This window comes from Rhinolophus hipposideros, assembly GCF_964194185.1.
Source record: "Rhinolophus hipposideros genome assembly, chromosome: 9".
NCBI classification, from domain to species: domain Eukaryota; kingdom Metazoa; phylum Chordata; class Mammalia; order Chiroptera; family Rhinolophidae; genus Rhinolophus; species Rhinolophus hipposideros.
In genome coordinates, this window is record NC_138055.1 from 37,980,831 (window position 1) to 38,006,082 (window position 25,252).

The following is a 25,252-nucleotide window of genomic DNA, read 5'->3' on the forward strand; positions in this document are numbered from 1 at the left end:
ATAGAGCCAGAAATTAGGCTGAGACAAAAAATGCTTATCATGCAACAAGAGAATGGGTAACCAAATATGGTATATTCAAACAATTGTGTACTGCTCAGCAATAAACATGATGAGCTACTGATACACATAAGAAGAAGTTGCCTGTTAGTGCTAGGTCAGCAACTGGGGAAATTTGAGGCTAAATTAGTTCCAAAACGGGATCATCTTGCTTTTGGAATCCAAGAATGAAAGGCAGAAAGCCAAAAAGATAGTTAATTAACCGACCTCCTGTCTACTGATTAATGAAACTCAAAAAGACACACTTTTCAGATGGGTAGTACACTTGTTGGGGATATCACTTTGTGAGGTGTGTACAAGTATAATCATATATATTGTTTTGCACCTGAAATTAACAATTAAAAACAGACACACTTTTATTTGGTAGTAACAAAAAAAGTTCCATAGTGCCTGGGTGGGTTTATTCAGCTCTTTTCGTCAAGTACTACTGTTACAGACACTGTAACATAAATTCATGCGGGGACACCATGCTGTATCCATAACTAAAATGTCTACAGAAACAGGAATTAATGTACCCGAGTCAGACACAAATCATTTATGCCCTCTTAAACATAGCTCATATTCTACCCCAAAGACAACATTACACTCTAAAATTCAGTCTTCACATCCAGAGGGTGCCAAAAAAATGTATACACATTTTAATAAAGGAAAAAATTGTATTCAAATTGTAATACTCAATATACACCAATAAAAAAGATGAATACAATTCACATTTGACTTCTGCAATTACAAGAGGTGCTGAAAGTGATCATCATTAGCGTCCAGACACTTCTGATTAGGGCAAATTACTGCTTGAGCACATCTTATTATTGAGATAACATCTCTTAAAATGTGTCCACATTTTTTTGGCATCCCCGGTATTGCACCCATTTAGGAGCACCCATTTCAATCCCTGTGGAATTGGATTCCAGATGGTGCTCTGTAAGGAAATAACCATGGGCCTCAGGAGAGGTCACCTAATCGCCATGAAACTCAGAGTCCTTGTCTGTAAAATGAGAGAAGTCTATGGCTAAATCCTAATCATAGCAATATGTCAGTAAGTTATACATATGCGTATCTTTGGCAACAGTACTAAAGATGGGTCTGATCAGTTAGATTTTTACCTCGTCTTGTGTCTCTCAGGCTGCACTGTGTCTTTATAATAATTAATTTAGGGTTTTGCTTCAGTAAATTCACTGAAGTGCTAATAATATATAGTGAGGAGGGAGAGGCAAATAAATCTATGCCTATGTGAATTCACCAATACTAAGTACAGGCCAAATAAATATATGCTTTAATATGTTTTACTTATGCTGTGGTTTTCCTTCTCTAAACATAATAATAGCAGTAATTAGTAAGGTAAGTAGACTAAGGGTGAATTGAAAAAATGTTATTTCTAAAAAAGGAGATAAAAGACATAGTCATGTGGAGATTCCTGAATCTTTAAGACTTTAAATAAAATATTTCCTTATGTTAAAAAATAAATTAGAGGGGCGGCTGGTTGGCTCAGTTGGTTAGAGCACAGTGCCCTTAACAACAAGGTGGCCAGTTCAATCCCCACATGGACCACTGCGAGCTGCGCCCTCCGCAACTAGATTGAAACAACTACTTGACTTGGAGCTGATGGGTCCCGGAAAAACACACTTTAAATAAATAAATAAATAAACTGGCATTGGAGAGTGATCTAATATGCTATTCAGTAATTTATTTAATAAATATTAATAGAGCATCTATAACGGGCAAAACATTGTGTGGCATATGGTATTCTAGCAAAGACAAAGGGAATATGGCCCCTGACCACAAGACCTTACAATCTAGGAAGGGAAATAAGACATAAATACAGTTATCTATAATACAAAACAGAATGTGACAAGAGATATAAGACAGGAATGAATAATTTATAAACAATATAGGTCAGAGGAGGGAGGAATCTTTGGTGGGCAAATTTATTCAAGAATAAATTCATGGAGAAGGTAGCATTTGAGCTAAGCCTGAAAGGATGGATAGAATTATAATTGGCAGAGAAGATGGAGTGCAGAGGACAGGCATTGCAGGGGAGCAAATGCCACATAGGTGAGAAAATGAGACTTGTTCAGAGAAGACCCATAAATGTCATTTCTGGCATACTTTTTATATGCTTTTAAAAGGTAATCATTTCTTTTTACAATTATCCTCTTAGAAGGGATTCTAAACCCTACTTTACAGATGAGGCACCTGGGGCACATTAAGTGAAATATTCTGGTGAGTGGCAGGGTTATTTGGAAGCACAGTGCTGAAGGTTCCAAGCTACAACTTGTAGTTGCGATAGCATGTGACTTCCTTCCTGTTCCCACGAAGAAGAGTGGTGTGATGATCCAAGGCCAGCCCAGACCAGTGGGGCCTTTAAACCATAGGCTACTGGGTCTGCATCTTCGAAAGATTTTGAATATCCTTGGGATACTATTTGTAGAAACAGGACATTAAAAATCCTCAATTGTCTACTGTTAGTAGGAGATGGAGGATGAAAGAAGCAAAGTAAGCAAGTATGGTGGTCCAAGTAAGACGCAGTAGAGCACCAACAAAAATAATAATGCTGAAATGGAAAGAAGAACAAGAATGCAGAAGATTTTACACAGAGTCAGAAGAATCTAAATGCACAAACTGAGAGAGAAAATACATTTATCCTGACTCTCAAGTTTTTAACCCAGAACTAAGACAATTCACTATTTTGTGAGGAAACAGTTCAATCTTAGGTATATTTATTGAGTTTCAATGGCAGCGGGATATCTGAGATCAAATTCCTGGACCACCGCAGCCACTGGAGTGAGTGACAGAGAGAATATAAAGAATAAATACCCACTACTAATCTTTAAAGGGAGCTCTCACTTAAATGGACAAAGAGGACGAGAAAGAAGTCACGTAGAGAATATGACCAGCCAGAACAGAAAAATGGCAGAGAGAGAGTGATATCATAAACACCTAGGCGGTGAAAGTCATGAGTATACCACAATCAAATGAAAGAGAACTGCAACTTCCATTTAACATAACAGCCAGAAGCTGATTGAAACTTTAAGTCCACAATGTTATCCATTTCCTTACAAGAAAAATGTTACTTTTTGTAATGAAATTTGTTTTGATCTATTTCTATTATATATGACATTAAAGTCATTAAATCGTCGTGTGTGTTTTTAAATGATTTTAAATGTATGTTCCTCTTTCCAATGACTAGCATTTCAAAGCCAATCTATTATTCTGATTGATAAGTCTAGAAATGAAAAGAAGGGAAAAATAACATTTACTGAATGTTACATGTGCCAGGCACAATTTATGTTTTGATATGTAATATTTACATGTGTATATGTGTGCATATAGAGTCAAGTATATATCTGTATTTATGTACATATACATACACATACATACAAACCCTGCCCTTTTCACATACTGTGACTGATAACTTCTGATAGAGAACTAAACGTACGGAACTAAACGTATACAGCCCTAATATTCATAAGATTCAATACCATTGTATAGGTTCTTGAATACTGGTTTTAATTAATTAAACCCAAAGACTACTGCATAGTTAGGAAATAAGTGTTTACTGCCATCTGGTGGAAGTGTTGCCTATCTACAAACAAATAAGCAAGTTGAGTTTAAAAAGGCAATATAACATCTTTAACAAGAAAAATTATTTTGCACTACTCGATCTATCTTGTTTCATCAAAAGTTACTGCTTTCGTAATATACAAAGAATGAAAAGGAAGAAAGCAGCCGATCAGAAATTGTGATACTTGATTTATAATTCTTCCCACAATTGTGGAAGAACTATTTACTGAGCCTCCCTTATTAGCAGATTCAAAATATGATAAAATTACTTTTTCCCCATAGACATAGTTGTGAACTCTCCTACGTCAATCAGGTGATAAGAGGAACAGATCTATGGAAAACTGGCAAGGAGTGTGCTGACAGCTGACAACAGTGGTGTGTATTAAGGGCAAAACTATATGGCTGTATTCCTTCCCCTCATATCACCTAATTACATGTATGGTCCACAGAAATTGATATTATTGGGAGAAAGCCAAATAACAGGGTACTGTAATGCATTATCTGATGAAGTCATAAATGCCTTTATTATCTAATTCATAATTAAATACTTTGTTCTACATTTTGTCCATGGCTTTCTAACAGTATATATTTCTCGAAAATAACATCACATCTTGAATTCTCAAAGCAATACTAGTGGAATCTCTAAATTGAATAAGGGTCCATTTCTAAACGTTGATTCACTTTAGTATCTGTGATATTGTGAATTACAAGAAATACAAATTTTGTCTTTGTCCCCCTTTCTAGCACAGACCTTTTAAAACTCTTGTCATTTCCAAAGTGTACAGGTGTCTTTTGTAATGTTAAAAAGATGACTTTTGGAATGCCCCTAGGTCACCTAAGGATAAAGGCTAAGATTACAGGATTGGAACTTTCAGTCCCCTTGACCTCCTGGGAGAGGGGCGGGACTAGAGGCTGACTTGTTCAATGGCAAATTATTTAATCAATCATGACTACGTAATGAAGCCTCCATCAAAACTCAAGAAGACAGGGTTTGGCGAGCTTCCCAGTGGTGTGGTGAACACGAAGATTTGGGAAGGGTGGTGCCCTCAGAGAGAGCTCTGCACCCTTGCCCCATACCTTGCCCGATGCATCTCTTCCATCTGGCTATTTGCAGGTTACATCCTTTGTGATAAACCAGTCATTTAGTTAGTAAAATGTTTCTCTGACTTCTGTGCAAATTGATAAAACCCAAGGAGGAGGTTGTGGAAACCACTGATACAAAGCCAGCCAGTCAGAAGCACAGGAAACAACCTAGGCTGCAACTATATAGCATCTGAGTGGGGCTGGCTGGAGCGCAGTCTTGTAGGACTGAACACTAAACTGGCAGAACCTCATGCTACCTCTGGGTAGGTAGTATCAGCATTGAGTTGAATTGTAGGACACTCAGCTGATGTACAAGAATTGCTTGTTTGTGGGGAGGGAGGAGATCTCCTCCCCACATTGGAAATTTGGATTTCAGAACATCCAAAACATCTTACAGAATAAAATCTAAATAGTGTTAGATCATTGTTCTAATTCCTAGATGTTTTCTACAATTCACGAAAAAAAAGGTGCTATGCTTAAATAGCTTGCAATTTATGTGTTTTGTCTCTATAATTAGACTACAGCATCTTCAGCATATCAAACACTGTGTTTCCCCGAAAATAATACCTAGCCAGACAATCAACTCTAATGCATCTTTTGGAGCAAAAATTAATGTAAGACGCAGTCTTATTTTACTATACTATGAGACTCAGTCTTATATAATATAATAGAATGTGATATAATACCAGGTCTTATATTAATTTTTTGCTCCAAAAGATGCATTAGAGCTTATTGTCTGGCTAGGTTTTATTTTCGGGGAAACACAGTAGTCTAATTTCCATTGAATAGTGCCCCCTTCATTTCCTCACAAACAACAGACTTATTACATTTTTCTGAATAACTTAGCCATTGAATAAGTACTGCTCAAATATAATATCATGCTTAGGAAATATATGTATAAGTAAATTTTTATGCGTGTTTTTTTCTCATTTGTGCTTAGAATTAAGGTTGCAGCCCTTTAACTGTATTGTGAGATTTATCATGGTCACCTACAGATGTTACAATTTTAAACATTACACAAAACCAGTTATCTCAGATGTGTATGTATGATGGAAACAATTGCAAAAGAGGTATCAATGTCCCTGTGATTGAGTTACTATTATTCTCTAGATTACAAACTCTTCAAGGACAAGGACTAAATGTTAACTACCTTTGGTCTCTTCACAATATCATAGCAGAGTTTTCACCTGGCAGGCAGTCTACAGATTAGATAGTGCAATGTCAGCATAATGTACACCAGGGCTTCTCAACATCAGCACTACTGGTATTTCGGGCTGGATGATTCTTTGTTGTGGGGGCTGGCTGTCCTGTGCATTGGAGGATGTTTAGCTGCATGCCGGGCCTCTACCCACTAGATGCCAGTAGCTCCCTCTTTCCAGCTGTAACAATAAAAATGTCTCCAGACATTACCAAACGTCCCCTGAGGGGCAAGAACCACTGAAGCGGGACAAGTCTAGCACTCAACTGAAATACCATCATTATCTTGTTTCTAAACTTTGAACAAAATAAATCGCCTCTCTAAGCCAGGGTTTCCTTTTCTGTAAAGTGAAATGATTGGATTTACAACTTCATAGTCTCTATGATTTAGCCATTCAATCATCCAGTATTTACAGAATGTGGTGAATTAAATATCACTGTTCTAGACACAAGGTATCCAGTGGTGAGCTACTAAAATCCCCACCACCACCACCTTGTCAGTTATCTAACTGACAAAGAAATGCTAGTTCTGAATAATAATAATAATAATAATAATAAACACTACTTTGCATTTCTCTCCCCTTCCTCTCCATAAAAATGAAGGGACTTAACACTTACTGAATTCCTCTTATGTGCAGTGTGCTGAACACTTCTTATCTTCTTTCATTCCAAAATAACCCCATATAATATATATTAACACCTTTTCTACATACAAGGGAACCAAGGTTCAGAGAGGTTAAATATTTACTTGGAGTCAAAGATTGTGAGCAGTATACATGAGATTGTTTTTTTCCCACTACACTAGGCTCTCTTTACCACACTGGCCAATATAAACACCATAAACTCAAAGGCAATTCAAGAATTACATAATCCAATTGACCAGGAATGCCTCAAGCACATTAAAGTAATATTTCATATTATAAATATGCATGTTGAGAGTGGAAAGACTGAGGGAAAAGAGTAATACACAGGCAAATCTTGCCCTTCTGATAGGTATTTCCCTTTAATGCAAAAACAGCTCAGATTTCATCCATTTTATTTTCTAAAATAGACCATAAAAACCTATCTAATAGGACTCTTACTTTCCCTTTATTACTGTTTCTCCCCTTTCACAGCTATGATATGAAAACTCAGTCTACACTTACATCCATTTGCTGGTTTCCTCATCATTCTGCCACTCCCTGCATTCTGGTTTCCACTAAAAATTCTCTCAATAAACTCACAAATGACCATGTTCTTGCCAAATGCTATGAAAGGCTTGTTCCTAACCTTTTCAACAGTACTCCCTCCGTTTTGAAACTCTATCCTCCTTTGCTTAGCATTTGTGATTCAGCTCATTTGATTTTCCAGTTGCTTCTCTGACTTCTCAGGCTCCCAGTCTTTTGTCCACCCTCCCACGATGGAGTTCCTCATGGTCCCATCACTCTCTTTATATTCACTGATCTCATCCACGCTATGGGGACCACATCTATTTCTTCAGCCCTCGCCAATCCCCAAACTTCCAGAAGTTGTGAAACCTGTGCCTATTAGGCATCTTCACCTGGACATTTTACAAGCCACTCCAATTAAACATATTCAAAATTGAATGGATTATTTCCCTCATCAGCTTTGTACCTCTTCCCATATTCAAAATTGAATGGATTATTTCCCTCATCAGCTTTGTACCTCTTCCCATATTCCCTAAATTGGTAAAAGACATTACCAGTTCTCCAAAGCCCAAATCCTAACATTCTATGGATTTCCACTCCATTGATTCTATGTCCTAAAATTGTCTCCCCCTTCTTGCCATTACCAATGCCAACCCCTCCCCCCTTGGTTCATGTCCTCAGAATTCCTTGAAGGGATCATACCTTTGTCTCCTATCTGGTTTTTCTGCATCTAAATTCAGTCCCTGCCAGTCACTTCACAAAGGCTCCAGAGTAGCTCTGTCCACTAGAACCTGTCCTGTGGTGACAGAAATGTACTGTAACTGCACTGTCCAATATCGTGTAGTTACGGAGCAGCCTGAAATGTGGCGAGTGTGACTGAGAAAGTGACTTTTAAATTATATTTAATTTTAATAATATTTGTTTAAATGGAAACAGCCAACATGTGGCACACATTGGACAGTGCGATTCTGGAGTGCTCTTCTTCAAGCACAGATTTATTAAGAGTGCCACTCTTTACTTTAAAGATGAAACCCATTCTCCTTAGTTTAATAGGTGTAGCCTGAAAAAGTGAGCTGCCCTACCTTTCTGGCTGCACCACCCTGCTCCCCTCACCTTCCAGCATCACTTCCAAACTCACACATATCCTATGTGTGATACACATGTGTATCATACATGGAAACTAGTGTGTACAGTACCGCACACTTCCTCGCCTGTAGCTGCCCTCACTGCGCTTCCTCTCTCTCCCCATCCGCCTTATGCTTCAGTAGGCAGCTCCTCCTCTGGCCCCCACGCCATTCCTTATACTACCCAGCACCTCTACTAACGGTTCTTTTGCACTTCAGTGCTTCTGCATAAGCCCACTGTGGTTCATATTGCTATAAAATGTTCATCATCCTGTACTGGGAGCTCTTGAAGGACAGAAATTAGATTTTTCTACCATCACCGGTGTCTACCACATGTTTGCAAATAGCTGTCCAGTCCTAATCTCTAAGGTAGATACCTCAAACTTCATTCCTGTTACTAATTAGATGAACCCTTCATTCAAAATCCTTTCTTTTAGCTGAAGACCTTTCTTTTAGCTGGCCTCTCTTTTTTACATTGTCTACATATAATTTAAACATTCCATCTCTCTCTCTCTATGTCACCTTGGCAACTTCTACAAGGATTGTTCTTTTATTTCTCTGATAACCTGTGTCTGTTACTTTCTTTCAGAACCGTGGAAAAGTTCACCCACGCCAGAGCCTTCTCGGCTGATCTCACACTAACCCAACTCCACCTGCACATATAATCAGCCCTACATCAACTTGCCTCCTGATGCCCCTGTGTCCTTTTTTGTACGCTGCCTTCTGAACTAGAAGGTCAGTTCTTGAAGGGCAAAGACTGACTCCTCTGCTTCCTTCTCTATCTGCAGTATACTCCACCGTGCTATGCACTTATCAGGCACTTAAGAAACATATATTAACAAGAGTATAAAATCTTCAAGATGATGTTTGCTGTTTTTATGAATCCCAAAAATAATTGTTCCCAGCTCTTACATTTTCAACATCCCACTATGTGTGTCAGACTTTTTAAGTAGTATCTAGATATTAAAGGTAAAAGCGAAAAAGTAAAATAAAGCCATGGAGTCTTTTCTCCCCTAGCAAGAAGGGTATAATAAAGCAAATAATGCTAGGAAGTTACCACTCAAAAGTGTTGAGAACGCCCTGCACTCAAGACATGAATAATGCTTAAATTCAAGACTTGAGCACTTTAAAAAATAAAATGACAAGAGGATAATCATTGTTCCTCACAGGATAGTTTCCACCTACTGTGGAATTGGAATTAGAAACCAATTTTTGTATCAAGTGACTGCCATCACTGTGATCCTGCCACAGCTCTGGACGCTTTCACCCCAGCAGGACAAGCATCTGAGATAAGACTGTGCCAGGGTCTTGTCTGAACTTAGCTGCCATATGAAATATAAAACCCCAACTTATAGATGTCAGCATTTTGAGGCCATGACTTCTCCTTCGATGTCAGAATATAACACAGAAGCACCCATTCTGTTACACTAGTTCAAATCAATAGAAAATAGATTTCTAATTTTCCATTTTCAGATATGTACTTAATGTTTCACTATCCTTCTTCCCTCATCTTGAATTTTTAAAAAGATGCTATCTATAGTATTAAAGGTCATAGAAGAGGTCCTACAAAAACACCAGACCTTTGAATGGACAAAATAGCATCTGGCACTTAAAGTCATGTTCTCTAGAAATAGAATGAAAAGACAGTCTTTCAAATTCTTCTCAAGGAATGAACTGCTTTCTGTTTTCCATTTTTAATGAATTCATTTATGTACTGAGGTCTGGGATTTTCATTAAAGTTAATGAACAATTTAATTCTTAATAACCTAATCATTTGTATCAAATGAAAGAAGTTTTAATTGCAGAGATTAACAAGGAAAACTAACAATGGGTAACTATATCATTTTTCTACAGAACGTCAGAAGCTAAAACAGCCATTGATTGAAAAGTGAATTAAGGAAAAGAGTCACTAACAGAGGAGCCAAACGAAATTTAATCCTAATTTCTTATTTTTTATAAGACATCTAGTAGTATTTTCTAATTCTTATTTTAGACAAGATTCTCTGCTGTACTGCCTAATTTTGCTTCAAAGGGTTACTTTTCAAAAAACTTACTTCAAAACATTTACCGTATAAGCAGTAAATTGAAAATAAATTTGCAATAAATTGCTAAACTTTATTTCACTTACTTGCGGAGATTCCTAAATAATGAATCAGATGTTTACAAAAGTAAGAAGAATCCCTATTTATCATATAATCAAAGTAATCATGCTGGCATGACGTACTGAATGTTTATCATGAGCCACACATTATATACCAAGCACTTTACCTCATTTAATTCTCTTCATCATCTTATTATATAAATATTATGATTATCCCCATTTTCCAGAGGAGGGTATTAGAGCTTAGAGAGATTAATTTGCTCAAATGTTGTTCCAAATGTCTCTCAGATACAAATCCCTAAATGTCCTTCTTCCCATCCTTTAAGCTTATAGAAGCCTGCATAGGTTCTTCATATTCCTTCATTCATTTAAAAAATATATATCCACTTCTTTCTAAGTTCCAGGCATTGCCTTAAGTGCTGGGGACACAGTGGCGATGTTTTAAAAAAAGAAATCCCTACCTTTGGAAAGCGTACATCCTGACAGAGAAATATAATATGTATGCATAAAATAAAATGTACAATAAATCAGATATTGGCAAGGACTAAAAAAATTATCACAGATTAATAGGATGGAGAGGGTAATTGAGTTAGGTGCCTGTTTAGACAGGGGTCAGCATGTTTACAGAAACGTCCTGTTTCCCACACCATTTTCTCATCAGTTTTCCATCCCCACTTCCTTATCCTCCCTCACAACCAAAAGCAAAAGTTAGATAAGTAATACTAAAAATTCTAAGGCCAGATTCTGGTTTAGAACCCCAGAAGACACTCAAAGTTGAAACACAGAAACAAAGTTGAGGAGAGCAAAATGAATGGATATTTTCATACATCTAAAAACAAATTTTTTCAAAATTATTTCCACATTAGATAACCAAACTTGAATTATAACATTTCTAAAATTTCTATGCTATTACTCCTACCTACCCTTCTTATCTATCTGAATGTCACTATGCTTTTAGTGGAGAAAGGAAAAACTTTCATTATGTGTTCACCGTTTTTATTGGCAGTTTTCAGACAGTTCCATATCAGGACGAACACCCTTTTATCTCCAATGGTTTGAAGCCACCCAGTGGTGACAGAGTGGCTGCTGAAGCCCAACCTGAAATTAGTGGCTATACTACGTTAACAATGAATTGATCATCTCTCCAATGCAGACACGCTGAAAGAGCGAAACTACATAGGAAATTTTAGGACTAACTACGTACATATACAAATCAGATACCCCATTCCACTTGACTTTACAGTAAACCAACCACCAGCATTCTGTTGTTGTTATTGCTTTTGATTGTTGTTTAATTTTAAGACAAAGATTATTTCAAGGCCTTGGTTAATATTTACATTTTAAGAATAATTTATATGCCAACCCAGAACATGATAGACAATAATCAAATCTGTATAATGTTCCTCGTTTGTATTTGTTCCTACAAATATAACATCTTTTGGAGAACCTGCCTATTTCACGATTTCAAAGTCGGAGATGTAATAGCACTATATCCATTAGTCTTACCTCTGCAGCTAAATAGTTCCCAGTTGCAAGATGCTTAAATCTGAACAAGCTGTTCCACTGTCCTGCACCTCCACGGCATGGGTCATGGTGAACCACCTACAGACAAAAAGAACAATGACAATAATGACTAAAAATTATTCCTGTTCCTGGCAAGCAAATGCCAAGAGTATACAAGGTGCCCACCTATTAATGCTAACTTGTCAAATCTACTATATGTTTTCATAAGAGGGCAATGTGAAAGAAAAACAAAATTCCCCATAAAGGATCAAGCAACATAACAGTTAGCTCTCAGTGCACACATGCTGCTCACACCTTACACCTGCAAATACAGCCTTACTCCAAAACACGTGTTTCCCAGCCAAAGCTGGAAATACTGTCGTGTTCCCCCCACTATTTGTTGTTCAAACATTCATTCAACAGAGTCTTAAAAACTTACAATATGCAGGGTATTCTTCTAGGCAATAGGGACACAGCAATGAATAAGACTAGCACTTTCAATAAATAAGATTTGGCATGTGCCAGGAGGAAGCAAACAGTGCATGATTGAGTAACCGGGGAAGGCTACGTTAGATATGACAATCAGCCTGGGCCACTCTGAGGAGATGATATGACAGCTGAAACCTGGAGGATAAGAATGAGACAGTCATGCAGAGAGATTGGAAGAGATCATTCTAGGCAGAGAGAACCACAAATGCCAAGGGCTGGAGGTCTGGACTACTTCATATTTGGCCCTTTCCACGTGTGCTTTTTACTAACACCATGTCCTCTGATACCTGTCCTCGGAACTAGCCTTGCCCCCAGATGCTGAGCCACTAGGCGCATGAAGAATAAAAGCAGAAGCTCTGTAACAGCTGGTTATGACAGGTGGCCTGGTGCAGCAGCAAGGCTCAGGTTTTACTGAGGACTGAAGAGGACTGTGTTTGAGTCCCACCTCCACCAATTACTATGGTGTGATAACAGCAAGTAATTTAACATCTGCAAGCCTGTTTCTTCATGTACAAAATGGGTTTAATTCATAGAATTGTTGTGAAGATTAAATAACATAAGGCTCCTATTTAATTTTATTAAATAACTTTTCATTATTCTCCCTCAGCAGGTTACTTTCTTTTTATTACTGTGGTCTCCTGCCCCAGCCTCAGATTCTGTTTGCTAATATAGAACTTTCTAATGCCAATTGCTAGACTCCAGCTTGTATGTCTTCCCCTACTCCAATAGCTCAAATGAGATAATAATTGTAAAAATACTTCAAAGTGAATGAAGTCTTTAAAAATGCTCCTCTTGTGACCAAAAACCTACCCATTCTACAAGGCTTAGCTCTCAAATCAAAATTCTTCCACAAATTCTTTGCTAATACACCAGCAACTGTGACCTTGTCAATGTGTTAATTCTTGCTCCCTTAGGGGGAGGGATAGATAATTTTGAGAATCTGATAAAATCTATTGGTTATCTCACATACTGGTACATACCCATTTTGTATACAGTTATTAGAGGTTTACAGATAACTTGAAGCTCTTCATGGATACCAGACTAAGAACCTTTCCCCTTTTCCTGTACTCATATAGAATGTTTTTTAATATTCTTCATTTATCACTTCTCTCAAATCCAAATGTATCCATCAAAGATAGGTATAAATACAATACCTACTAGAGTAGGTAGTTACATGTTGAAATACATATTCAATTATAAATTATTTTCCTTTTATTTCTTCTTTATGTTAGAATTTGGATATTTTATTTATTTTTAATTATGATATATATATGATATATGTATATATACATGATATATATACATGATATATGATATATATATATATATATATAACATTACCTATGAATTCCATTTTAGGATACCAAAGGAAGTGTCACAAAATACATGCTGTCAAAGAGGAACCATAGGTTTAAAGTGGCTGAGAATGACTGCTCATAAGCCTGGATGATCATTAAATCAAGATGGAATTTATCAGATGTTGAAGGCTTGTTTATAGGTAATTACGCATATCTTATCTCCTCCACTGTACAGAAAAGTACTTTAAAGAAAAATCCGAAATTTACATTTTCCTAATTACGCTACCATACTGGAGCAATTAAAAAATGCTTTTTGGGGGGCCGGCCTGGTGGCTCAGGCGGTTAGAGCTCCATGCTCCTAACTCCGAAGGCTGCCAGTTTGATTCCCACATGGGCCAGTGGGCTCTCAACCACAAGGTTGCTAGTTCTATGCCTCGACTCCCGCAAGGGATGGTGGGCTGTGCCCCCTGCAACTAGCAATAGCAACTGGACCTGGAGCTGACCTGCGCCCTCCACAACTAAGATTGAAAGGACAACAACCTGACTTGGAAAAAAGTCCTGGAAGTACACACTGTTCCCCAATAAAGTTCTGTTCCCCTTCCCTAATAAAAATTAAAATCTTTAAAAAAAAATGCTTGTTGAAGGTTGAATAAATTCTTAACTACGGGTCTCCTCCTCCCAAAAGAAATGACATCCCCAGAAGAAACAAATGTGCTTTTCAGTGACTGCATAGTTCTGAGGTTTACTTAAAGTGAGCCAGCCTACTCCATCTTAACTCCAGTGCCATCTGATGCACGTGGCCTTCAGTCTGATCAATCTGGACAACAGTTCACAAAGGATTTCTAAAAAGGAAAATCGTATACATGCTTGTATTAAACTAGAGAGACAGAGAGGTGCCTCAGAGAAGATAATAAAGGAAGTAGTAATGTTGCAAATTGGTCACGGCGATTCTGTTAAGAGGCACAAATCAGTTCACAAAAATTATTGTTTTACTGGTCTGTCATAAAGGATACCTATAGCAATAAAACAATCAGCCTAGTGAATCTTGTCTTTTTGATATAAATATTTATGAAAACCAAGAAAAAATTATTTACACACCTCTATTTCCCAAAGTGCTTTAGAACTAGTAGCAGAAGTGGCTGACTGACGCAAGGTGGTACGAAGGAAAATGTGTTGTTTTTTCTCATATTCATCACAAGTCAGAAACTTCTCTTGTTCTGCATGAAACAATCTAACAACGTCACCCTAGAAAAACAATTCAAGAAAACATAAGACAAAAAAAAAAACAGATGTCTCTTTCTGGTTTTGATACTCTGGGCCCTTCTGCTAGCTACTTGGCTTTTAATGATATTTATACAGAGGGAAACTCAATGAAACACTCGTAGTGAATATATAGTCACCTTCTAGGTTCATAAGTTAACAGTCACATTCTAAACAATGAACACCAGTGAATACACAGGTTTTGCATCTAGAAATTCAATAAGACTACCTTCAATCCTTCCAGGAAATGTTCTGTGTAGGATATACTTACTCCTTTCAGCACATCCTCTCGATAGGAACTGTATTTCATGAATAAAGTGATTTTCCAACTAGTGTTGCAATTAACAGCATTCACCTATTAATGAAGAAATATTAAGTTATAAGACTGTAGATTCCATTTTATACCAGAAATTATTACTTCAATTAGTAAAAAAGGAAAAAAGACAACTCTGGACAACAAAGTACGCACTTCAACACAAATGTCTTCAAAAGACCAGCTGAAAATAGCAATAACTATTCATTACCTATTTGCACCTGATTAGCATAACTGGAATTATGCTTATGAGGATAATGAAAGAAACCACGTACCTTTTTCCTCTCATAACAGAATCAACACATTAATTTACTTTCCTCCTCAACTTACCTCTTTACACCCTGGATTGTCGAGAAGCTCTATGTTGCTGGCATGTAGTGGCTGTCCTGCATTCACGGGCATCAAAACAACTTTATCTCCTACAACAATCTAGGAATCAGAAATAAGTTGCAACTGAGACACTGCATGGATCTTTGGTGCTTTACTTGAAGCTAAAAATCACTGCACAGAAGTCTTCATTCTTGACCTAACACCTGGTCTGTTTGTCCTCCATACAAATTTTAGTTCAATTCTTTATCTCTTTGAAGTAAAAATCTTCTGATAAATGATCATATAATCATGTCCCATAGTGTCCATCAGTCTGGACTCATAAAGCTAGTGTAGCTCCTTTTCTTAGCAGTCCCCCCATTTAAGTGAGAGCTTTCTCAAGGTCTCTGAACACCTCCACATGCAGTCTCATGCTATGAGCACAGAACACAAAGGAAGTGAATCCATCTGCCAGAAAAAAAACAATCTGGCTAAATATTAGGACCACTTCAAGGGCAAATGAAAATGGTACACATTTGTATTACCTCTGGAATCAAAAACAAATCTGATAAATTTGATCTCACCTAAATCTCAGAAATTTATTAAACATTCTAATGTCATCTGGATTCAGGAAATGTAGAATTAGGCACAACCTTGGAGAAATACATTTATTGTTTGGGCTTTAGACATCTGGTTCACTTTTATCTCAAACATCCCAATCTAATATTGCTCCTAAACCCTGGCATTCATTTTTAAATAAAAATTAAAATTGTTTATGGGGAAAATGCTCTAGAAAAGTCAGTCTAGGTTGATTTTTTTATTTATGCTACCATTAACAATTTCTGCTTTAAGTATTTTTATTCATAACTCAAATTGTGGGAAAATAAAGTTATGCTTTCTTAAGGATAATGATGAACAGTTTAATTTTATAGATATGAAAGTTCCTTTTGTTGTTAAGTTCCATTAAGGACTTATTACTGTGGCACCTACACTTTCATTTGTATAATTGCTAACCATCTCAGAAATGAAAACCAAAAATATATATTCCTTTGCATATTTTATACCAATTAAATATTAGAATGGGTTAGTTTGATAGATAACTGAAACACAAATTAGGACTTAGACAATATGAATAAACATAACTTCTCCCTGTATCTTAACCTAGACCAAGACATTAAGGAACATAATTTCCCATTTTCAATATAAATTAATCTTTGATAGCTTATATCACAAGAGTTTACAGTCACCTATGGTATTGTTGCCACAAACTATATCTGGAGATTCAAACATGACAGAGAAGCCTGAAGCTCACTAATCTTTGATTTGCAGAAATAGCTTTTATTGTTTCCATGACTGGTCTCTATATATCACCCTGCCTTTCAAGTCCAACGTCAGTCAGATGATGTAACTCACAAAAAGACCCATCATAGAAGCTTTCTGTGTACAGATAAGGAAAAAAACAGTGTTAAGTGAGAGGATGAGGAAGCATAGCTGGGCTATTTTTGTGTAAAAAAGGGAGGAAGGTTGTAAAAGTATAAGCATAAGAAATCCTTCCAATGGTTAACTGCAAGGGGTGGGACCTAGGGAGACGAAAAAAAGAAGAGGAGACAGATTTTTCATGCTATCTCTTTACAATGTTTTCTATCTTTGAACCATGAATTGGTGTTTTTAAAACTTAATATAAACAAAAATATAAATATAAAAATCAACATGAAGGATGGCTGGATGGCTTAGTTGGTTAGAGCGCAAGCTCTGGGTTGCTGGTTCGATCCCCACATGGGCCAGTGAGCTGCACCCTCCACAACAATGAGCTGCGCTGAGCTACCAGAGGGGTAGCTGGATGGCTCAGGTGGTTAGAGCGTGGGCTCTCAGCAGTAAGGTGGCTGGTTCAATTCCCATATTGAATGCTGGGCTGTGCTCACTGTAACTAAAGATTGAAAATGGCAACTAGACTTGGAGCTGAGCTGCACCCTCCACAACTCCAATTAAGAGAATACTTTGGTTGCATGTATATTCACTGCTCTAGGTCTTACTATTTTATTATAGTTGTCTGTAAGCATTGAGCCCATCCATATGTTATATGTACTTCGAAACACCACCCATAAAGTCTTACATATTTTTAAGATACCAACCATACAGCCAAATGTTCCAAACTCCAAGGATTCATAAGAACAGTATTCATAAGGAGAATCTAACATTAATTCACTAATCTCCAGGTCCTTGGTCATGTTCTTGATGATTCTTTTGACTAACCAAGATGAATAAAATTTGAAAATCAAATGGACAAGATGCCAATCATGAGAAATAAAAACAGTAAGATGAGAAGCACCTGAAAGAATACAAAAGTGTGTAAGTACCTATGCTCAAAGAATTCACACCTAATTAGATAACTTGGTCAACACGGAATTTGGGGAAATTCTCAGAAGAGAGCAGCATAGGGGCTGACCCACTGATGGGGTCAGGTGCCTTCCGAGAAGTTGTAGATTAAATACAGAACTTGAGCATCAAGTCATTTTCTGCCACATCACATTCACTCTACTGCACAAATATCCTTAAAAACAAACAAACAACAACAAAAAAACCCTGCAATTCCAAAGGCACTTCTGTTGATTCTAGATGATAGCCACATGAGATTCAAGCTGGGATTTTACCAAAAATATCTTAGCAGCTACCCTTCTTTTGAAGTGGCACCTGGTATAGTAAAAATAACATCATAGTAGAAGCCCAAAACACCAGAATTTTAGTCCTGCCTTTGCTAGAAATCCAACGTATCCAGTTTTGCCACACAGCAAAATCAACTTGCTATTTGAAGAGGCTCTTGCCCTAAAATGTGAATTTTACTCTTAATTAAATGAAATCTGGCCTTTTACCCTTTTCACATCTATCATCACACTAAAGAACTAATGTCTTCTTAGATCAAAATTGAAAATGAAAAATTAACGACTCAATCATGGAAAGATAAATGAAAATGAAATATTTATGTTCTCTGCTCAAGGCTGTCCCCAATGACTTTCTAACTACTCACTAGCAAGCCAGGTCTTCTATACACAGCTGAAAGTTGAGGAATCCACGAATTTTCTCCAAAAACTACCCTGTAATTCTATAAGACATAGGATCAGAGGTACTCTTAAATGATAGAAACCATTGTTTTTTGAGGATATGAGCATTTTTCTCCCCAGACGGCCATCAGCCTCATTCTTGCATTTTATTTTAGTCACCAAACATCATGTTGGACACTCTCAACCTAATCACAACTTAACTAAATGCTAAGTTGTAAAATACAATGTTAGAAGTCCTTTGAACTTTGCAATTTCCTCTTCTTAGTTTAATATTCCTTTTTTAAAAAAAAAATCCGTAAAAATTAAACCACTTGTTATGAAGTGATAATATTTCCATTTGCCTTCAATAAAATACAGTAGGCTTGTGTTTTAGAAAATGCTGCATATTTCTAGGGAAGAAAATGAGCATTACAGTACAAGTATTTATGTGGCAAATATACAGCTGTGGATGTGCTTATGCTTTCACAGATCCTTAATCACATACAAAAGCTACACAGTGGTGAGGAAAAAAAACAGTGAGCCGTTTCAGCAAAAAGCAATGTGGAAGATTGTTTTAGCCATGCTTTATGGAGCACAACTACATAAGGAGGATTTCTATTGCACTTAACAATTATATTGTCCATTTTACCAAGATGGAGTGTTTGGATGGTAGATTGTTTTTATTTCCCCAATACAACTAATTATTTGAAATAGTTCATTACATTCAACTCTCTGTTGACTCTGTAAAGGCATTTGGGAGCAGGGAAAGGAATAGATAAATAAACAGGACAAAATGCATTAATAAAATCTATAGCTGATCTAAAGGTCCCAATTTATCCAATCATTTCATTGCATTCCTTCACAGATTAAGCTCAGGTTTTGTTTTGACATTCAATTTTCATTAACCACCTACACACAGGGAAAACACTCAGTGGGGGACTGAAGCGTTACAAAAAAGGGCATCCAAAGACATAGGTTGTTCGTAAACATAATCAGTCCCTGAATAACTGAGAGTTGATTGTAATTAACTACCTACTGAAATTAAAATATATATCATGCTCACAGCACACATCACTTGATGCCAAAAGAAAAAAAGTAGGACTTATATCTTAAGGAATCCAACATAGGGCTTAAAGTGCATTCCATTCCTGCATGCCATGCTTCTCCCAAACCTTACCTAAGGAGGATATCACCAGATAATTTATTAACCAAATTAAACCATGAAGCTTGCATCCTGTTGAATTGACTTTGTACTTCAACATTCACTGGAAAAATACATTCACTATAAAAGAAGACATTTCTAAGACAAGAGACATCTACAACATTTAAAATGTAATCAATGTACTGAGAAAACTTTGTCAGAGTAATTATATTTTTATATGGCTCTGAATTTATAATGTTCATTTTTTTAAATCTCAACTACTTTTCTTGATCACTTGACCCCTTATTTGTAAGGTATTCTATTTAGGAAAGTTACTCCAGTATTCAGTGTCAACCAGCATTAGGGACTGTTACCTCATACTTTGTCTATTTCACATAAAAATATCTAACTATTGAGCCTATTGACTCATTTCACATAATTTTTATTTTCCCTACTCTATAAAGCAGTAGAAAATATTTTAGGAATTACTAAAATTTACACGATACAATAGGCACATATTCCACATCATATGTGAAATCTCATTGTCAAGGAGAAGGTGCCAATCTACACTTCCTTCTACATTACACATCTATTAACAGGCATGGACTGTAGATGCAAACAGCTGATGGTGGAGCCAGTAAATGAAATATTGCCATGATCCACTGTGTTACTCTGTTCATTCAAAGGAGGAGACACCATGTTCTAAGCACAGTTCTTACAGCCATCCTCCTCCCTGATTCGGCAGAGATGCAAACTCTGCCTCTCTCTTCTCAGGCTCAGCCACTATATACTGAGGTTACTTAAGTTCTCTGATACAAATTCTAGCTGGAAATGAGTTTTCAATTAGCTGAACTCTGTCCTTTTACGATTCCTGAGTACAATTTGTACTAGAAATAAATGCTTTTAACCTACTAAAGATATTAACATAAAAATAATACGTTGAAAATTGAAAGCTCTACTTTCTTCCTTTCCACTTTCTTGATTCTCTCACTTATTAAGAATTACTGTCTTCATGAACACACTGTTTTTCTCTTAAATTCATATTTACATACATTGTCACCCTCGCTTCTCAGTTTCCAGAAGGGATGAATATAAAACCACGACCCTTCATTTCCGGCAGCATCCAAGGACACACGCATGGCATTTTTCTCCAGTAAAGCGGGTAATCTCTTGTTGACAGTCAGATATTTGTTGCTTTTTATATGCAGTAGCTGTAGGGAAAAGACATACATTACTGCCTTATTCTTTGAGCACCTCTGTTAAATACGTGTATACACGTATACGTACATTGTGCGCCCACATAACACAGCTTGGGCTGCAGATTAAACTAAGAAGCTCTTTTCAGCCTCCACACTCATCGTCCTTCTGAGATGCCTTTCTTTGGAGTCCTCCTCATCTCCACCCCTAATTCTGCTTCATAGTGTAGTAGGCACAGGAGGAAATCAAACCAGGGGATTCGTCTACTGATAAATAACAGAATAAAACCAGGCTTTTCAAAGGGGACCTGGAGGTTCCCCCAAACCACATCCTTTCTCAATTCCTGCACAGCCATCAAAACAGAATATCCTAAAGAAAAACCACGACACTAAAATAATGCACGGACCTACTTAGTATTATGAACCATCCCTGCCCGCGGACAGCCCTAATTTTTCCTCCGCGAGGAGGCAGGCTGCTCGTCCTAACAGGCTGAGCAACTTCCACAAGACAGTACTGAGTCCACCCCCTTTTCAGACGAGCATAGAAGCACCATTTCTTGGAATTTTGGGATTCTATGGACAAAATTTTTCCCAAACATTAGTCTACTGAGTGAGAAAACTAAAACAACCTACCTGTCTATTACTACAATTTCAAAAAAGAATGGTTATTTTAATACACGATAAGAGGGGAATTATCTCAAAATACAGAGTAGTTCTTTAATTGAAAAAAGAAATCAGCTTTTTGAAAAACTCGTTATAACATCCTTGGTTCTCATTTTACCATAAACTAATGAAAACCCTACTGGGCCAACCCCATTCCTTTAGGATCCACCGTGTTAGAGCCCATGAGGAAGCCCCTAACTAGTCATGCAAATATTTGCACTTCAGCAAAATAAGCTTCATTTGCCAGAATTTAATAGTCATGAAAACTTGATAAGAGAAACTCTATTTATGGAGGATTGTCCAAGGGACATGCAGCCCCAGGTATCACATAATCTGTCATTAGATTAACTCATACATTCAAGGAGCTGTAGACCCAGCCAATCACCTTCATCTTGTTCCATCACAGACCTACTCAGATCCATTAACAAAACATTAGGGTATATTATTTTTTAAAAGAGTTCTATGAAATGCCTCATTGTACTATTTACTATTGTTTACTATATTAAATAGTGTTCCCTTTAAGAGAGCCCTTTGGAGAAATACATCTCTGGTCTGCTTCCTGGGAATGTTTTTACTTCTAGACCTCTGACTTAGTTCTCTGTTATTAGCCTCCTATGTGAAAGCTGTAACACATTATGCTTCCCTTTTAGCTAAGGGGCAACAAAAAGGCTTCGAGCCCAAGTTTACCAGACTTTACAACATGGTTTTTATAAACCTGCCTCACCCAATTTTACCCTATTCATTTAACAATTATTTTCCCTTTGACCCAGTTGCCTTTCTTATTTCTTTTTTATTTTGTTATGCGGTATTTTTATAAATGCCTTACATTCTTTTTGGAACAAGGTGGGGCGTATATTAACAAACAAACAAGTAAAAATCTAAAGATCTAAGTGAAGCACAAGAAAGGAATGCAGCTGAGATAAATCAGTGTGCATACTAATTGAAATAGAAGATCTTCTAATAACAACACAAGGGCGATTTCCATCTAAAAGTACAATTTGAAAAGGTTCTTCCCTCTACAAAATAAAAAGATAAAGCTTCATATGTTACACCTTAGTCCCACTAATACTAAAGGTCTATTTTCTTATGGGCCTTTAGAAATTATGTTTCCCCATCTTCTTCCTTTTGAGGTAATAACTTGTACATACATCTAGACAAGCTCACTTCTTTATATGTATACAGCAGGCATATTCCCAAACATATAGAATAGTGTGGTGAATATCAACTGAAAATATCACAATATCTATAATTTCTACCAAAAAACAAATTATTGTATCCCCAAATCTTAATTCTATTTGGCATTCCTACCATATGCAAATTTCCAATAAAATATTCACCTCTTTTAAGAGAAAGTAAATAGATACTTACTTGTATAACATTACTGTATTTCACGATTTCTCCCAACAGTTTCTTATTTTCTGATTCATTTTGTTTTTGTTCCAGTTCTGCAGCATGCTGTAAAATGATTATCAAATATTCAGTGTGGAAACATAGTAAACAGAGTATGATCACTGAGAAAGAAATAAGGTTTTGGGGTTTTTTTATATGAACAAAGAATATAACCATGAATAAAACAGGCTGACTGGTTTACTCTTGGTGTTTGGGGGTGGGGAGCAATAATTAAATACATGATTCTCTCAATTTAATGCTGAAATGTGGCCAACTATATCTCAGAATGCTTTTATGTTGGAAACTTCAAAAAAGTACTAGGCTCTCTGGTCTTGCAAAAATTACTTTCAGAAGGAATATTGCTAGAGAAACCAACCAGGACAGTAGGTAAATTTCAAGTCTCAAAGTACAGTTTAAACTCTGAAAGTAATAGAAATTGTAATGACACAAATTAAGTCCTATCAAGTTTACACTCAGCCCAAATTAGAAACACTAGACTTTTATTTTTTCTCAATATTCTTTAAAAAACAAAAAAAAGTGCAATGCCAAGTAAAATATAACTAGATTTTATGTTCCTATAGAGATTTTGAGTTGTTTTCCAGTTAGAGGTGAATTCTCTGAATTAGTCTGGCACACCCTAAAAAACAGCAGTAGGAATGTATTACCTCCATACCATAGTCACAACCTATAACTTAAAAGTCCCTTCCAGTTTCAATGTGTTACTACAACTATTCTAAATCTGTGTGTATTGAGTAAAATCACTAAGCTACAAAATAGATCTTTCGTTATTGCTGTACCTGGTCTAGCCTAAACCAGACAAATAGAAACCTGGCCCTTACCTGTAATTTCTTCAGCAAGGCTGCCTCTGTGTGGTTCCCTTGTTTGGCTTGCTTAGCTTTCCAATATTGTTTCTGCGCAGAATATCGATTCATAGGGCATACCTTAAAGAGGCAGTCTATGACAAAACAACAAACAAAAAACACTGTAACTAAGGTGACCAGTGTTTCTTAAATAAATTTTCCTTTAGCCTAGCACTGGAATTGGAATCCCCAAGAATAAAAAACATTTAAAGGTCATCTAGCCCATCCTCCGGCCAACTCTTAAATTCTCTCAGTAACATCCTTTTCACTAACTTCTTAGACTGCTAAAATACCCCATTCTTCATTAATTTAATTTTCTTAAAGGATATTTTAGCTAGTATAATTTATAAAGAAATCAAACCAATGTAATCATTATATTAGAAGGCAGTTTTTAATTAAAATGGGGTACCTGACCTCAGAAAGCGAACAGAATAACATTAGTGACTTTCACTGACTTTCCCGATCTTGCACAATTAATTATTTATTCATAGTATCTATCTTTGACATCAAAGGGATGCAAAAAGTACACACAATCACAGCAATCACAACAATCACATTTCAGTTATCCATCCAAGTTTCCATCTACCTAGAATGAATATGGTATGGAAATCTAAGACACAGAGTGTTGTGAGAAAAAAAAACAAGGCAAAACAAAAGCAAAAAAGCAAAAAACAAAAAAAGAAAACACTAAACCAAAATTATATTCTTAATGCTACCACTCAATATCAAGATAGGAAATCATAGTGGAATAATATTGTTAGTGATATCTCTAAGTCAAAAAGCAAAATATAGTTTATCCTTTTAATGATGAAAATAGAAGTTTGACTAAAGAATTCTTCCATATGCTAATGATTTTGCATGTTTCTAGAATGGATTGCAATCGAGAACAAATGTCAATTCCCAATGTCCTATTATAAAGGAGTAATGATACAGAAAATCCAAATATTATTTTCATTTTTCTCACAAAAAATTGTATGAATTCAATACGACAAATTTATTTTGGTTGTGGTGTTAATATTTAGGATCATTCTCATTTTTTTCAATAGGTATCACAAAAATAAAATTCAGTCAACTCAAATATCCACTTTAGCCACATTCTTCACCATATTATACATGCTCGTTCTATTATTCTCTTTAAATTCATTATAAAATTAAATGACGGACTTGATAGCTTTTCAAATTTCACTTACTTATGGTTGTAATGGCATAAATGACCAAGATATACAACTATAAATTTTTAAAGGAATTTTAAAAATTCAGAATGACTTTTTAAATATAGTTTGTAATTATAAACACAAACTCTATTGATTGCTTCTCCCCCCATATACATACAAGACTGTAATTCTTAATTCCTGGTTTAAAAGTTATTTATGTACATGAGTAAATATTTTATAAGTAGCAGAAAACAGACACCTTCTAAAAGAGAGCTACGAAGCCCTCAAAATTACATTATGACACAAGAATCACCACTTGACTTATATGTGTGAAAATAAAATAAATAGACTTGGAAACAGCTTTCCTTGGC

General features: G+C 36.3%; 1 protein-coding gene across 4 annotated transcripts in view; it reads right to left on the reverse strand.

Annotated features, from left to right (window-relative positions):
* ITPR2 (inositol 1,4,5-trisphosphate receptor type 2) overlaps positions 1 to 25,252 on the reverse strand; it is a 438,931-nt gene that overhangs the window by 329,106 nt on the left and 84,573 nt on the right. For 3 of the 4 annotated variants that reach the window (XM_081060952.1, XM_081060953.1, XM_081060955.1), the window contains exons 3-9: positions 23,707 to 23,822; positions 22,847 to 22,933; positions 20,672 to 20,830; positions 15,465 to 15,563; positions 15,093 to 15,176; positions 14,660 to 14,806; positions 11,778 to 11,873 (exon numbers count right to left, since the gene is read on the reverse strand). In XM_081060952.1, the coding sequence (XP_080917078.1) occupies positions 11,778 to 11,873; positions 14,660 to 14,806; positions 15,093 to 15,176; positions 15,465 to 15,563; positions 20,672 to 20,830; positions 22,847 to 22,933; positions 23,707 to 23,822 (788 nt within the window). Of the gene's footprint in view, positions 1 to 11,777; positions 11,874 to 14,659; positions 14,807 to 15,092; positions 15,177 to 15,464; positions 15,564 to 19,655; positions 19,760 to 20,671; positions 20,831 to 22,846; positions 22,934 to 23,706; positions 23,823 to 25,252 lie in introns of those variants that run through there. The other variant, XM_081060954.1, reaches the window with a different exon arrangement.